A 17,733-nucleotide genomic window follows, 5' to 3' on the forward strand; every position below is an offset into this window, starting at 1 on the left:
ACATGGCAGGGCTCAAAAGGGAAAGATGAGGGGGATAAGCTGTGCGGAGTGCATCAGGGTAAATTAAAAATCAATGGATGTATGGTAAATTTTAAAACAATCTTTCATACAGAGCCCTGGTTTTTCGGGACACGTGTCGCATTGGTATGTTGTGTCCTTCCTTATCCCCCTCTTATAGCACACTTTGCACCTCTTTTGACTTTTTCCCTTCTTGCCAGTTTGGGGAACTTCTCCTGGAAAGTGTTGCCCTGGTACGATGCGTGTGGCCTCGCTTCCAGAAGTACTGGGTGCCCCTCCTTCCTGGTCGCCAAAAATTAGGTTCTTTATAACCACCTCTTGAAATTCCAGGAAAGTTCCCCTCTGGCCTGCACATCGACGTAGCACGTACGCATTGTACAATGCCATCTGTATGATGTGCACGGCCAGCTTCTTATACCACACCCTCGATTTCCGCGTAGCGCTGTAGGGCTTCAGGACTTGATCTGACAAGTCCACCCCTCCCATGTACCTATTGTAGTCCAGGATGCAATCTGGTTTGGGGGTCTCTGTACTGGTACCTCGTACAGGTACATGGGTACTGGTGTGGCCATGTATTGTTGTCAATACAAGGACATCTCTCTTGTCCTTGTACTTGACACACAATATGTTGCTACTAGAATGTGCCCTGCTCTCACCCCTTCTGAGTGTTTGCCCAAGCAGTGTTTTAGGGAGGCCTCTAAGATTTTTTCTAGCAGTGCCGCATGCCGCAGTCCTTCTGGAAGCGAGGCACTTGAAGAGCGGGACGCTGGTATAAAAATTATCCAGGTAGAGGTGGTAACCCTGGTCCAGCAGTGGGTGCACCAAATCCCACACAATTTTTGCGTTAATTCCCAGTAAGGGGGGGCATTCTGGGGGCTGAATACTGCTGTCCTTCCCTTCATATATCCTGAATTTATATGTATACCCTGATGCACTCTCGCACAGCTTATACAACTTCACGCCATACCTTGCCCTCTTACTTGGCAGGTATTGGCGGAATTGAAGCCTCCCTTTAAAATGTACCAGGGACTCATCAATGGAAATACACTTCTCGGGGGTGTATGCTTGGGCAAACCGGGCACTGAAATGGTCTAATAGGGGTCTCAGTTTATATAAACGGTCAAAACTGGGGTCATCTCGGGGTGGGCACTGCTCATTATCGGCATAATGTAGGAAGCGAAGTATTGCCTCATAACGCATCCTGGACATGGCCATACGGTACATCGGGGTGTGGTATAGGATGTCCGTGCTCCAGTAGGTCCTAATGGATGGCTTTTTTAGAAGCCCCATGTTCAAGAGCAGTCCCCAGAACTTGCCCAACTCTGCTGCGTTTACAGGAGTCCACCTCTGGGATTGGGCATAAAATGAGTTGGGGTTCTTGGTGATATACTGTTGGGCATATAAATTAGTCTGGGTGACCATTAGCTCTATAAAGTTATCAGTGAAGAAGAACTTGAAAAAGTCCATCTCACTGAACCCTGCCGTGTTAAATTTGATGCCTGGGCTGCCCGTGTACTCAGGGATTTGGGGTTCATAATGGTCTGGTGTGGGTGTCCAAATGGGGTCACTTCGCTCAGGGGTATCACTTGTTGTGGGGTCACTTCTCTCAGGGATTTCTACTATGGTGGTGGTCCTGGGGCGTCTCCTAGGGGGTCCCTCCTCTTCATCGCTGGATGAGGAGGTAGACAAATAAAATACTGTATCGCCATCCGACGAGTCTGTGTCGGAGGCCAGAAATGCATACGCCTCTTCAGCAGTAAATGTCCGTTGGGACATGCTTGTTGTGCGAAGACAAAATTTATATACTGCAAAAAAATAAATCCCTAACTGGGAGCAATAGGATAGCACAACTAGCACAAATGTGTGTTTTGTTTTTAGAGAGCAAGTGGACTTCCCTGACACTAAAGCTAACTAGGGCGAGGGTTCCTAACACTAAACCTAACTAAATTTTATGTGGACTTCCCTAACGCTAAACCTAACTACGGCGACGATTCCCTGACACTAAACCTATCTAGATTATTTCAAGCTTCCCTGACACTAAACCTAACTACGGTGACGGGTGCCTGACACTAAACCTATCTAATTATTCCGAGCTTCCCTGACGCTAAACCTAACTACGGTGATGGATCCCTAACGCTAAGCCTATCTACGGTGACCGATTCCTGACGCTAAATTCCCTGACACTATACCTAACTACGCTTTTTGACGGTTCCCTGACACTAACTAACCCTAATACTAAACTAACCAGTTAAATTTTCAAAATTGGCTAAACTAACTATTTTTTTTTGTTTCTTTTTTTTCTTTTTATATTTTTTTTTTTGTTTTATGTTTTATATAGAAAAAAATGAAAAAAAAATCCCCAGGGACCAAGAAATGTGGTCCTGAAGACTGAAAAGTGGTCAGTGATAGGAGATCACTGACCCAAAAACGTGGGTAGAACTCAAAGAGGAAGGGAACAGGAGTGGGTAGTGGATGGGGTGGTGGGAAGCAAAAAAAACGTTGTTTTAGAAACTTTTTTTCACTTTTTTTCACTTCTTTTCTCTCTGACTCTCTGCTCACAACCGATCTCAACGCCTCGCTAACTCCAACAGGGCGTTCAGGGCGGTTGCAGCAGGATGTGAGGTCAGAGAGAGGAAGTGACGAGAATGATCGCTGCTATTGGCTAGTTACTCACTGACTAGCCAATAGCGGCGATCGGCGAGGCGGGACCATAGTAAATGGTCCCGGCCCATTATGCTGTGATAGCATGCTGTCAGAAACAGCAGCTATCACAGCTCAGGAACGCCGGGCTCGAGCACTGCTGTGCTGAATGAGACCGATCGCTGCTATTGGCTAGTTACTCACTGACTAGCCAATAGCGGCGATCGGCGAGGCGGGACCATAGTAAATGGTCCCGGCCCATTATGCTGTGATAGCATGCTGTCAGAAACAGCAGCTATCACAGCTCAGGAACGCCGGGCTCGAGCACTGCTGTGCTGAATGAGACCGATCGCTGCTATTGGCTAGTTACTCACTGACTAGCCAATAGCGGCGATCGGCGAGGCGGGACCATAGTAAATGGTCCCGTCCCATTATGCCGTGATAGCCTGCTGTCAGAAACAGCAGCTATCACAGCGCATGAACGCGCCGGGCGCGCGCACCGCTGTTCTAACTGCAAGACGTACTATTACGGCATGGAGCGCGAACGATAGAGCTGCCATGACGTAATAGTACGTCAAGGAGCGGGAAGGGGCTAATACTAAACTAACCAGTTAAATTTTCAAAATTGGCTAAACTAACTATTTTTTTTTGTTTCTTTTTTTTCTTTTTATATTTTTTTTTTTGTTTTATGTTTTATATAGAAAAAAATGAAAAAAAAATCCCCAGGGACCAAGAAATGTGGTCCTGAAGACTGAAAAGTGGTCAGTGATAGGAGATCACTGACCAAAAAACGTGGGTAGAACTCAAAGAGGAAGGGAACAGGAGTGGGTAGTGGATGGGGTGGTGGGAAGCAAAAAAACCGTTGTTTTAGAAACTTTTTTTCACTTTTTTTCACTTCTTTTCTCTCTGACTCTCTGCTCACAACCGATCTCAACGCCTCGCTAACTCCAACAGGGCGTTCAGGGCGGTTGCAGCAGGATGTGAGGTCAGAGAGAGGAAGTGACGAGAATGATCGCTGCTATTGGCTAGTTACTCACTGACTAGCCAATAGCGGCGATCGGCGAGGCGGGACCATAGTAAATGGTCCCGGCCCATTATGCTGTGATAGCATGCTGTCAGAAACAGCAGCTATCACAGCTCAGGAACGCCGGGCTCGAGCACTGCTGTGCTGAATGAGACCGATCGCTGCTATTGGCTAGTTACTCACTGACTAGCCAATAGCGGCGATCGGCGAGGCGGGACCATAGTAAATGGTCCCGTCCCATTATGCCGTGATAGCCTGCTGTCAGAAACAGCAGCTATCACAGCGCATGAACGCGCCGGGCGCGCGCACCGCTGTTCTAACTGCAAGACGTACTATTACGGCATGGAGCGCGAACGATAGAGCTGCCATGACGTAATAGTACGTCAAGGAGCGGGAAGGGGTTAAGATAGGTCATCAGTATCAGATCGGCGGAGGTCAAACTCTGCACCCCCACCGATGAGCTGTTTAAAGGCTATGGCATTAAGATAAGTGCTGCTGCCTCTTTATTGTTTCATAGCACCATATACCTGCATGCCGTACATTTAGCAGCTTTGTCCCATTCACCAAAGCACAGCCACTACTTAATGTATGACGTGCAGGTGTACGGAACAATGTAAACAATGAAGGGGCCGCAGCTCTCGTCTAAATGCCATAGCCTTTAAACAGCTGTTAAGTGGGGCTGCAGAAAGTCGGGCATAAGCATAGGCCATCCATATCGTATACCTGGAAAATCCCTTTAAAGCCCGTTTCTGCGGGCAAGAAATAAAGTGCTAGTGCTCACAAAAATACAATATCCAATCTCTGTGCATTGTTTCATGTAGGGTTGCACGATGCATGGAAATATCGATACTATTTCGATGCCGTGCACCCTCAGACGGTTCAATACTGTTAATTCATGTATTTCGATACTAAGCTGTGAGGCCCCGCACTAACGGGCGGATATCAGATAAACCTCTCCGCCGCTATTACCTTGAATGCTGCGATCAAAGCAGCATTCAGGGAGAAAATGAGAAGGGGCATGCCCCTTGGGTCGCATCACAGGCGCTGCAATGTGACGCGATCGAGGGACATACCATATATGGGCAGATTGCATTAAAGGACTCCAGGGCTGTCTGATCATATTTCCTGTTGTTAGGGCATGCTTAGGTATGTCCTAACAACTGCCTGTGTACTATCAGTACACCCGCTAATGTACTAGCATATAGATATATGCCAGTATATTAAAGTTTAAAAATAAAAAAAGTATTATTATATCATTTTTTACAATAAACATTAAAATAAAAGGCTCAATACATAAAATATACACATATTTCATATAGTTGCGACCGTAATAACCTGCACAACAAATTTATAGCGTCATTTATGATGTTTACGCTGTAAAAAAAAATAAAATAACTGCTTTCTTTCACTTATTAATTCGAAGCACGAGGTGTTATGAATTTTGTACCTCCATGTGCCTCACATTAATAGTCATTAACTCCATCATGTACCTTACACATTAACCCAATGTTGTCCATTATGAGAATGCGAAACATGATGGGGTTAATCACTATTAATGTGAAGCACATGGAGGTTCAAAATTCATCACACCACATGCCTCACATCAGAAAATGGAAGAACTTTTTTTTAATTATTATTGGCAAAGTATTATTTTGGTATCGAGAATCGCAATGCTACACAAAGTATCGGTATCGAAGTCCAAATTCCGGTATCGTGACAACCCTAGTTTCATTTAGTCTAAGCCTTGCATATAAACTTCTGCCAGTTGTGTTGAGGAAGTGATGGGATCCCAGGGAAAGCAGGCATCTTGAAAGAAGGCGATTAGACATAACACCTGTAACTGACTTAAATTCACCAAATAATGTGATGTGCACAGGCAGAGGAGTAGATACCTAAGAGCACTTTAATCATAATACAGAGTACACATGCATCGCTGGTTGTTGACTTGAGAGGCAACATCATAGTGAAGGCCACACTCTTCAAGATGGTGGCATCAGACCTTAACTTGCTTGGTTCAACCAGTAAGCGTTCATACAGTGCTCGTTGCCGACAATTGCCCTGTGTAAGCGGGAACGATCAGCAGATAATGCTCAATCATCTGCTGGTCGTATCGTTTTAAAAAAGTAAAATATTATCGTTGTTGGCAGCACATCTCCCCGTGTAAACAGGGAAACGCACTACCGACATGATAAGAATGCATAGGGATGAGTGATCGGAGTAACGACCGATCGTCCCCATCCATAGCTTCGTGTGACAGGAGCAAATGAGTGCCGATCAACGATGTATCGCTGCATCGACCACTTATTGGCTGGTGTAAAAGGGCCTTTACAAACCTACCATGGAAATTAATCACACATTGTCAAAGCAATACAATTATTGCTACATGCAGCAATGTATGTGGCATAACATATAAGTTTGAGCTTGAGCATAAAAATTTATCTTTGATATCTGTAAATTATTCAACTGAATTGAGCTTGCTCAGACAGTGAAATATCACCTGCTACTTGGTTTTATACTTTTCTTTTTTTGTTATAGAGCTATTGTAGAGCATATTCAGATGCTGGAACTAGGACTTAGAAGCGGATCATGGAAATGCTAGTTTCCAGTCTGTATCATTGGTGTATGGGGTGCATGAGTAAGAAAAATGTACCCAATTACTTTTTTAATATCCTAACTTTCATAGCAAATATCTATCTAAAGAATCAAACAGCTAAAGAACTACATTTTTTCACATTTTGGACATTGTCAGTAGAGATGTGTATAAAATATATGAATATATGAAGAAGTCTGCATTGTTATATCTCTAATTCTAGATTCACAGATGACTTCTGGCTAGTTAACTAACTGTTAAGTGTCTTTCTATGGAGTGCCTATCTTGGCTACCAGTCGTTAATGAGGTGAACCTAATGGCTTTGATCATCAAGGGGCATACAACCTATTCCTGGGATCTTGGTGGAGACCAGACATATTGTTAGAGTTAATGCTTACAAACTAGTAAGGGAGAGAGTCCAAATAACATGTAAGCTTTTTCTCAGATTTCCACTTTTATCTAGGTACTAAATATGAAGCCATTTTGAATATGTATCTTTATTATATGAAATATTTTTTTCTTGAAGTCCAATTTATCAAATATTTACAATGTTATTGTCACGGCTGTGGGGTATGTGGACCCACTAAGCCGCTCCGCCGTGGCGAAGTAGCAGCTGGCCAAACAATAGTCAATGGAAGTCTCTAGGATAAGAGTACCTGGGTAGGACGTGTGACAGACATTTGACGTAATGACAGATGACACTTGGCACAGATGACATTCGGCACAGATGACACTTGGCGTGACAGATGACACGTGGCACAGAGGATTAACTCTACTCCAATACTACCCCCCTTTACTTTTCTTCTTAGGACCAGACCGTAGAAGGAACCTATTGATGAGCGCAGGGGCATCAATGTTCTCTTCAGGTTTCCATGACCTCTCCTCAGGACCAAACCCCTTCCAGAAGATTTTACTTCCTACCCTCTTGTAGTCCAGAATCTCCTTACGGGAGCGAGCCAAGGGCGGGAGCAGTACATGCCGGCGTCCCCAGGGAGGAGGACAAAGGTAATTGCTGCTGGTGGCCGCTAGGGGAAGCCGAGTAGCGGCAAATGGTGGCTGCCAGCGGTACAGTTATTTTAGTACTTTAGGTTAGTTTTCCTGGCGTAAATATTTTATTTAGGTGTATAGAATTATTTTGGCAGTAATAACTGGTTAATACTTTGGAGAATGTTTTCTATTACTGTGCTGTGTTCACTATGAGCGCCCTATTGTGGCCATATTTTACCTCATGTTGCATCTGTCTGCCATGTTTATCATTCAATAGAATAATCCGAGTGTACATAGTGATAATTGAGGCACATGCCAGGTTTGCAGGAGTCAGTGATTTATGTGGTTATACTGTTTCCCATGTGCTAGGATACCACAGTCCATCTTGATTTCTTTATTTGATATTTCAGCAATTATGTGCAAAGTTCCACAGTTTACAGGCAAAAGGAAACCAATGCATACTAACCAGTCACTGAATGGGCATATTTTCCTGTATATTGTAAAGTTCTTCATTTTCTTACCCATTTTGTGACTAGTATACTGTCACACAGCATTATAATGTGTCACAGTCTATGGGTATGTGGACCCACTAGGCCACACCGCCGTAGCGGGGAGGCAGCTGGCCAAACAACAGAGCACCCAATCAATAGAAAGTTCCAGTCTAGGGTACCTGAATAGTCTAGACAGTGGCCGAAGCTTTAGCACGGATGGAGGTGGGTGCAGCAGGTTACACCAGACGTGGCGGATGACAGCAGATGCAGCAGGTTGCGCCAGACATGGCGGATAACCCTGGATGTGGTAGATGACACTGGACGTGGCAGATGACACTGGACGTGGCAGATGACAGCAGGTGCAGTAGGACAATACTCTGACACTAACGGGCTCAGGAACAAGGACAAATCATGGTATACAGGTAGCAGGGCATGGGAAACAACGGGAACAGGATAACACTAAGGGAAAATTTGCAAGACTGCCATGGGAATACTAACAACAATCAGGCAACGAGCAAAGGGCAGGGCCTTTCTTGTAGTCCAGAGGAATCATGAGCTAATTGATGATGATGATTCCAATGTGCGCGCACTGGCCCTTTAAGGCCGGGTTCACGAGCGTGCGCGCGCACCCTACGTGACACAGTGGACTGGAGAGGAAGTGAGCGTTGGCGTCTACTGGGAAGGAGATGCCAGCCAGCGCTCACAGATCCATGGCTGCGGCCGCCGGGGTTTGAGTAAACCAGACGGTCTGAGGTCATGGACGCTACATGATGGTTTACCAGTATCGATACTGTTGATAATGCTCTTGCTCTTGGTTTCACACATCTACTCCAAAAAAATAAATTCTAGTTTTCCAACGATGCATTTAACAAAATTCCACTTGAAATATTTAAAGAGGTTTCCCATTATATATTTTAGTGACCTATCAATATGATTGTTATGGTGATGTGGCTCATCTGAAGACATGGACGTGGTGGCCATATTATAAGATAAAGTATTTAAAGTGAATACCATATTGCATCTAGGGAGAGCTTTTAATCATTATCAGCCATAACCACTAATCATTATTTCAGAAAGTCTTGGCCATAAATCCTGTTTTACTGAAGCAATTTGGTTGTTCTCCAGGGTTGTACAATGTTTTCAGAAAACCTTGCTGAGAGTAGTGTCTTGAAGGGTGTGTTTGTTGTGGTAGGAATGCAGTCAGGCTGGGATTATCTGAGGTCTTTTAGACTTTGTAATCCAGAAGTCATATGATGTTCTACTGCTGAGAGAAGGCAACTCCCATGTGAGTACAAGGATATGAGCTACATATAAATTCTAGTCAACTTGGAAAGTTATCCACTATAGTTAGCTTTGTACATTCTATTTCTTTGGTTTCACTGTATTATACAACCCATTATTAAATATATAAATAAGATAGATGTCCTAGCGTTCTCATCGATTTTACAGCTACCATTTATTGGGAGTTTTAAGATTGTACCTTTTTCATGATTTGTATCTTGAAATAAAATCTGCATATTTGCATTTATATTCATTCAAAATGATACATGTTGCATATATCTGGTTGCCTCGAAGGTCTGGAGCAATGTTATGCCAAGCTTCTCGTGATTGCATTTACAGAGTTAAAATGGCTGCTAAAGCTCTGAGGACTTAACTGCAGAGTGAGCCTTACAGCTTCTGTGAAGCAGTGTCTACTGTCTCTGGAACATGTGCCAGAAATATTCAGCAGAGCTGTTCCTCCTTTAGCTAAGAAGAAAGGTCTAACCCTGGGGGGATGGGAAAAGGGAAGAAAACTGGATCATCTGATGCTATAAAGCACTTAAATTGCAGGACTCCTACACCATGGAAAAATGTTTTAAGATGTAATGGATTGTGTTGAAGAAACATGGGCTGGGGCTTCATTTACTGCTGTCATTTGATCTACAGTGGATAGCAACCTCTTCTGCACAATCCAAGATTATGAGCTGAAATAAGAGCTAGACAGACCTAGATCACTTCTTGTTTTAAAACTTTCCTTCACAAAGGCTTTTATTGATGAGAGAAGACAGGCTTTATTTTAGAGGAAAGTGTAAAAGTACATTTAGTGTGTCTTACCAGAGGCTTTTTGCAGCAAGATGGGATTGGTTTTTCTCTCAGTATTGTATTTTGTCTTTGATTTACAGTTTTTAAAGTTATATTATTATTTTGACTTTTTAATGTTCTTGCCCTAATTGGTTGAGTTATAATTCCAAAATGGAGACACTACACTATTACAAATGTAATTCTTTTTACTAGATTTTCTGTATTCAAGTTGATACACTCTTCTTAGATCACCATTAAAGGGGCTGTCCGGTTTAGAAAATCCATTTTCATATACCCTATTATGGAAAAGGGAGTTAGTACTGGGGGTGCCTTGTTCAGGATCTTCCTCTCTTGGCCAGAGTGGAGAATAGTTACAAAAAGCATCTCTCACTCTGGAGGACCTGTCCTGTCCTGCATTATACTGACAACTCATTGATGTGAATGGGCATTGTGTAATGCCCCATTTCCCCCGTGATTGCAGCTGATCATTGGGGTTCCCAAGATGGGGAAACTTTGTGATCAGCTTATCGTCAGGGGACCAGTCTTAGAATCAGAGATTGTCCAAAGCAGAGAATACCTTTAATAGCCAAAGCATATGTAGATATTTCCAATACTGGTGCATACTTGAGTATTTACATCATCATTGTTAAACCTGATTGTTGAACCTGTTAAAGTTTATTACAAACTCAAAAGGGGAGAAAAGGGTTTTTATAGATTTATTTTGCTTTTTTATTGATTTAAATAAATTTTAGGTATATTGTAGTATTCTCTATGGGTTTTAAATTACCATCTCTTTAAATTCCATTATAACATCTGACAGATTGTTAATGTCCAAACGACCTTACAATGAAAATTTGAGAACATATGAAAATATTTTTTGACAAAGATAAAATATTCTTTTGTTTGATGCAAAGAAATTTGCTGCTTTTGCTTAACTTGCTTACCTTATTTCTGCTTCAATAAAACGTGGTTTCACGACTTCTCAGTTGGCCACACTACTTGACACTAGTGCTAAATATGTGTACCCTGTTTTGCATTGTTGTCTTTAGTACAGTGTATATATTTTCTTCTGTAAACATTAACCTTAGGTACATATTGATCAAAGTTCAACAGTTAAATGGGTTTATTTTCTGACTGGAGACATGGAACAAGTTTGAGTGATCAAAATGGCAAGATTTTCCTTACATATTTTGGATATTGAAGAAATTATCATTTAACCTAAAGTCATACATTTGCTACAACATGTACAGGTTCCCATGTCAGAAAACATGAAAATAAACTATGAGTTTTTTCAGTTTAATCTTTCCTTTTTTTTAAATTTACAAATTCTATTAGTCATTTGAATCCAGCAAACACTATAATGCAATTATTTTCTTTCTGTTTTTTAGGATTTTCTAATGTAAAAACATAACCGGAGACCATGGAAGTTCTTCAGTGTGATGGTTGTGACTTCAGAGCTCAATCCTATGAAGAGCTAAAGACTCACATACAGGATGTTCATACTGCATTTTTACAGCCCACAGATGTAGCAGAGGAAAGTTCTAGTCAAGCTAGAACTGTGGGTACAAATTCCACTAACCAGTCTGAAGTTGTGTTTTCTTCATTGAAAGATGAATTTGTGCCTACAGAAGAAACTCACGGTGGGTTCTACATATGTTTCTTTTTTTCCAAACATGCAGAAAGTTTTTCCAGTTATGCATACTATTTAATGCACGTTAAAGCAAGCATTATTTTTTTAAAATATAAGATCACTGTTTAAACAAATCTAGAAATCTTTGAAAGTATGTAATGGAAATATTTTATTATTTTTCAGGCCAGAATATTCCTCAGACACCTACTGGATCATACTACAGCCCCAGTCCTGGTTTTTATGGCCTATCATCTGCTAACAGTCCCAAACCAACCAATAAGTTTTTCCAATGTAAATTTTGTGTTCGCTATTTTCGATCTAAATATCTTCTTGTGGAACATACTAGGAAGGTTCATGGACAGACTGGTGGAAATACTGTAGCTTCTGGAAATTATAACATTACTCTGCATGATGGGTTTGGAAAAGTTTTCTCATGTCAATTTTGCACTTACAAGTCACCTAGAAGAGCAAGAATAATTAAGCATCAAAAAATGTACCACAAGAATAGCCTGAAAGAAAGTTTATCACCTTCAGTGTCTCAGAGTACTCCTAATTCTATGTCAATTCAAGAAACATGTAAAGATTTGCCAGCGGAAGTAGTAGAGCGGAGTATACTTGAATCCATGGTGAAACCTCTAACAAAGTCTAGGGGAAACTTTTGCTGTGAGTGGTGTAGTTACCAAACGCCACGACGGGAGCGTTGGTGTGACCATATGATGAAAAAACATCGTGGGATGGTAAAGATATTGTCAAGTTTACGACAAGATGGACTAAACATATCAGATCTACAAACTAAAAGTTCACCAATATCTAGTCCTGGAACTAGCTATATGCCATTAAACATGACAACTAATGACCTACCTAGTGCAAATATTTCTGGTTATAGGAGCCCTATAAGTAATCTTCCAGGAGGCAATACTTCAAAGTATCAGTCAATGTCATATGTTCCAGTGAAGCCTAAATTTTCTTCAAATTCTAGCATTTTAAATCTGTCAGAAAGATCCCCTTATGTAATTCCAGAAAAGTCCAATTCCATGGTTGATATGGATGAGAATAGCTTGTTAAATGATTCAAGTTCTGATGAGGACTATATTGAATTGGATGGTGAAAATGGTTTTAGCTCAATGGACCATCATGACATGTCTGGGGAACCGTTATTGGGATCTGAAAACAACAAATTACTGGAGACAAAGGGAATTCCTTTTAGAAGATTTATGAACAGATTTCAGTGTCCTTTTTGCCCATTTCTTACCATGCATAGACGGAGTATTTCCCGTCATATTGAAAATATTCATTTATCTGGAAAGACTGCGGTTTACAAGTGTGATGAATGTCCCTTTTCATGCAAAAGCCCATTAAAGCTTGGGGCACATAAACAGTGTCACAGTGGTGCATCTCCTGAGTGGGATCCTATAAGTGCACTGAGTGAAAGTATGTCCTCACAATTAAATGAAGGGTATGAAACTGGTAATATAAATGGTAGAAAATCTGTAAACATGTCTGAAGCTTCTCAGCAGAATCCGTACAAGTGTACAATGTGCAATTACTCCACAACAACCTTAAAAGGTCTTCGTGTTCACCAGCAGCATAAACATTCCTTCTGTGATAATATGCCAAACAATAGCAATGTGGTTCAGCAAATACAAGATGGCGAACTAGATTCTAGTAATTCTGGCACTGTGCGAAAGAGTCAGACTTCTATTTTGGGGTTATCATCTAAAAATAATTTTGTTGCAAAAGCATCCCGGAAAATCTCAAATGATTTTCCTTTGGATTTGTCACCTGTAAAGAAAAGAACAAGAATTGATGAAATTGCAAGCAATCTTCAGAGCAAGATTAGCCAAAATAAACAACAAGAAGATGCAGTCATTAATGTGGAGGATGATGAAGATGAGGAGCATGAAGTAGAAATAGAGGTAGAATTGGACAAAGAGGAAGATCCATCCGAACAATTGGAGGTTAGTGATCAATATTCTATCCAGCAAATATGGAATCGGGATATTGGTTTATCTCCAAAAAACATAAATTTTAGGAATATCCAACATAATTATTCAGTAGCCAATGGTGCAGAAATTGAATTAACACTATCAGATGATGATGAAGATTACTACTTCCAGTCGATTGGCTTTAAAGAACAAGATCAAAATTCATCTATTGGTTGCAACCAGTCTAATCAGTATAGTGAAAGTGACCAGAACATTGAAAATTCAGAGTATAATGAGGAGTCAGGAAGATTATACTATTGCAAACACTGTGACTTTAGCAATAAGTCTGCACGTAGTGTTAGCACTCATTATCAGCGCATGCATCCCTATATTAAATTCAGTTTTAGGTATATCTTGGATCCCAATGATCATAGTGCAGTATACCGCTGTCTTGAATGCTACATAGACTATAATAATTTTGAGGATTTGCAACACCATTACACAGAGCATCATCCAGAAGCAATGAATGTCCTTAACTTTGACCAGTCAGATCTCATCTATAGATGTCGCTTTTGCTCTTACACAAGTCCTAATGTCCGAAGCTTAATGCCTCACTACCAAAGAATGCACCCCACAGTTAAAATCAATAATGCAATGATATTTTCAAGTTATGTTGTTGAAAGACAAGAGGAACTCAATGCCGAATCACAAACATTAAGAGAAATTTTGAATTCTGGTCCTAAAAACATGGTGACTTCTACACCTTCAGGGCAAGGAATCAGCAGTCCAGCAACCTTTAATAAAACTACTCCTCAAGCAAGTACCACAAAGTCATTTCCTACAGAGAATGATACTCAGAAGAATGCTGCTGTTAATAATGTTGTGGTTTACGATTGTGATGTGTGCGGATTTGCTAGTCCAAACATGCATTCTGTTTTGGTTCACTATCAAAAAAAGCATCCTGACGAAAAGGCTTCCTACTTCAGGATTCAAAAAACAATGCGCATTGTCACTGTTGACAGTGGAACAGCTATTTCTCAACTAGCTTTTGATGGAGGATCTTCTGTAACTCCAAATTCTACCAATATGGCTTCTGCTCCAGAAGAAAATATTGAACTATACTACTGCAAGCATTGCTCATACAGTAATCGTTCTGTCGTTGGTGTATTGGTTCATTATCAGAAACGGCACCCAGAAATTAAAGTCACTGCAAAGTACATTAGACAAGCACCTCCAAATTCTGAGACCATGAGAAATGCAGATCCTCAACAATACATGCTTGCTAAACAACCTGCAACTATGTACAGCACCAAAAAAAGTAGTGTTAAACCAAAAGAAAATGAAATGTTTTTTTGTCAACACTGTGACTATGGTAATCAAACTGTCAAAGGAGTTCTTATTCATTATCAAAAGAAACACAGAGATTATAAAGTAAATGCTGATGTTATTAGACAACACACAGTTGCTATAAGGAGTCTCTGTGAGCAAGGCCAAAAGAAAGCCAGCCCAAATACTCAAAACTCCCCTTCAAAAAATGAGCCTGACAAGGCTAAACTTCGAACTCTAAAATGTAGACAGTGTTTGTTTTCAACCCCTTATGTCTATGCGCTAAGAAAGCATATGAAAAAAGATCATCCTAGTTTTAAGGCTACGGTGACTTTAATATTAAAGTGGGCTTTTCTGGATGGCTTCATTGAAGCTGGTTATCACTGTGAATGGTGTATTTATTCACATTCAGAGCCAAATGGTCTTCTTGAGCACTACCAAAGAAGACATCCAGAACACTATGTGGATTATACCTATATGGCAACAAAACTATGTGCTGGCCCAGACCCTGTGCCTGTGCAGTCAGCTGAATTAAAATCTTACAAGTGCAGAGATTGTATTTTTGAAGCCCCTTCTATTTGGGATATCACCAATCACTATCAAGCTGTTCATCCTTGGGTTCTGAAAGGTGATGAATCTGTGCTACTTGACATCATTAAGGAGAAGGATGCTGCCCAAAATTTTATTTCTGGAGAAGCAACATCTTCTGAATCACATATTATCCAGAAAGGTTCCATGCATGTTGAAACACACATGGAGAGTTTAGACAATTCCAATGTATTACAGGAGAAGCCATCACAATTGTCCTCTGCTCTGATTTCATCACCTTACCAGTGCACTGTGTGTTTATCGGAGTACAACAATTTACATGGCCTGCTAACTCATTATGGAAAGAAGCATCCTGGCATGAAAGTTAAAGCTGCAGACTTTGCCCAGGATGTAGACGTTAATCCTGGAGCAGTTTATAAATGTAGACATTGTCCATACATCAACACTCGTATTCATGGTGTTCTTACCCACTACCAAAAACGACACCCATTAATTAAGGTCACTGCTGAAGATTTTGTACATGATGTGGAACCATCTAGTGAATCTGCTCAAAATGACACTGAAGAAAATAATAGAATATTTAAACAAGGATATGGTGCTTACAGATGTAAAATATGCCCCTACACTCATGGTACTCTAGAAAAATTAAAAATTCACTATGAAAAATACCATAATCAACCAGGACCAGACATGATTTCACAAATATCTCCAAAGGAAATTTGTAGTACTGAACCGGATACCCCAGCTGATGATCAGCCACATCAAACGATTGTTACTCTAGAACCTGGTGAAGTTACTGACCTTATAGGTTTTAGGCCACGTAAAAATATGGCATCACATACAGTGTTTAAATGTCAATTATGCAAATATTTTTGCTCAACAAGAAAAGGGATAGCTAGGCACTACCGTATCAAACATAATAATGTTCGAGCCCAACCAGAGGGCGAAAAAAATTTGTTTAAGTGTGCTCTCTGTTCTTACACTAATCCAATTCGCAAAGGTCTAGCAGCTCACTACCAGAAGCGGCATGACATAGACGCATACTATACTCACTGCTTAGCAGCATCTAGAACAGTTAGTGATAAACCAAGCAAGGTGGTTGTTCCTTCACCACAGAAAGACAGCTCATCTGAGCTCAATGATGAGCTGAAGAAGGCAATTGAAAATAAAAACTGTTCTATCTGCTCATTTCAGTCTTACAGCAAGAAAGGGATTGTGTCACATTACATAAAAAGACACCCTGGAGTCATCCCTAAAAAGCAACATGCTGGTAAGCTCGACAATTTTTTTACACCTGTGTATTCAGAGCAACATGAAGTTCAAAGTGCTCCTGAGGAAAAGCCTGAAACAGAGGCTCCATATGATGATTTTGACAGGAATGAACCAGAACTGCTTCCATTTAGATGTATTAAATGTTTCAAGTTGTCCTTTAGCACAGCTGACCTCTTGTGCATGCACTACACAGATCATCACAGCAAGGACATAAAGCGAGATTTCTCAATATTGGGTACAACTGGCACCCGGTCTTATACCACCACATTTCAATGCAAGCATTGTAATTGCAAATTAAACAGTATTGCTGAACTGACTCACCATTTGACATCTCACATTGAAGAATTCAAAAAACGTGCAAAACGTCAGGAAAGGCGGAAGCAACTTTTAAGCAAGCAAAAGAATTCTAACATTGATTCTGCAGATGCTAAACAAGAAAAGGTAAGATACATATCATTTAATATATGGAGTTTTAGTATTATTCATTTGAAGTGTAGGTTAGGATCACACAGGTTACACAAGATCACCTTTACCTTATCTTTCCACAGCAGTGTCTATGAAATGTGGCATAAAAAGCACCAGGTAGTCAAAATGTACTTTGCGCACTTTCTCCACCTTTCTGTTTACTGTAGAGGCACCTTGCTCTCCCTGCCTCCTTTAAACCTTTGATAGGGATATTTTTTTTTTAATAAACAGGTCAATTAGTGCGATTGGTGTAACTTTATAATTAGTTTTTATTAAAAATTTGTTTTACTTTTTCAGATACAGCTGCTCTGTGTTCTCAATACAGAACAACTGTATAGTTCACTAAATCCTGCTCCCGTGAGGTCCACGGGACTGACGGGTTCAGTGTCAGCGGGTCCTGTGTGTCTCTGACACGCAGGATCTACCTGTGATCTATCACATCTAAGTTATGTCCACGGGACTGACGGATTCAAGTCATAGCAAACGATACAGCTGCTCTGTATAGAGTATACAGAGCAGCTATATCTCAAAAAGTAAAACAAATTTTTAATAAAAACGAATTATAAAGTTACACCAATCGCACTAATTGACCTGTTTGTTAAAAAAACAACTTTCAAAGGTTTAAGGACGCAGCGATTTTTCCTTTCGTTTTTTCATTGTCGCATTCTGAAGTCATAACTTTTTTATTTTTCCATTGATGCAGCTGTATGAGGGCTTGTTTTTTTGCAGGATGAGTTGTATTTTTTTTTAAAACA

General features: G+C 40.7%; 1 protein-coding gene across 6 annotated transcripts in view; it reads left to right on the plus strand.

Annotated features, from left to right (window-relative positions):
• ZNF462 (zinc finger protein 462) overlaps window positions 1–17,733 on the plus strand; it is a 92,264-nt gene that overhangs the window by 38,784 nt on the left and 35,747 nt on the right. For 4 of the 6 annotated variants that reach the window (XM_075826165.1, XM_075826127.1, XM_075826118.1 and 1 more), the window contains 2 exons: window positions 11,200–11,451; window positions 11,625–16,954. In XM_075826165.1, coding sequence (XP_075682280.1) covers window positions 11,232–11,451; window positions 11,625–16,954 — 5,550 coding nt within the window. In that variant the 5' untranslated portion in view covers window positions 11,200–11,231. Of the gene's footprint in view, window positions 1–7,081; window positions 7,278–11,199; window positions 11,452–11,624; window positions 16,955–17,733 lie in introns of all 6 variants that reach the window. The other 2 variants (XM_075826138.1, XM_075826157.1) reach the window with 1 other exon arrangement.

This window comes from Rhinoderma darwinii, chromosome 1 (assembly GCF_050947455.1).
Source record: "Rhinoderma darwinii isolate aRhiDar2 chromosome 1, aRhiDar2.hap1, whole genome shotgun sequence".
In the NCBI taxonomy this organism is placed as follows: Eukaryota; Metazoa; Chordata; class Amphibia; order Anura; family Rhinodermatidae; genus Rhinoderma; species Rhinoderma darwinii.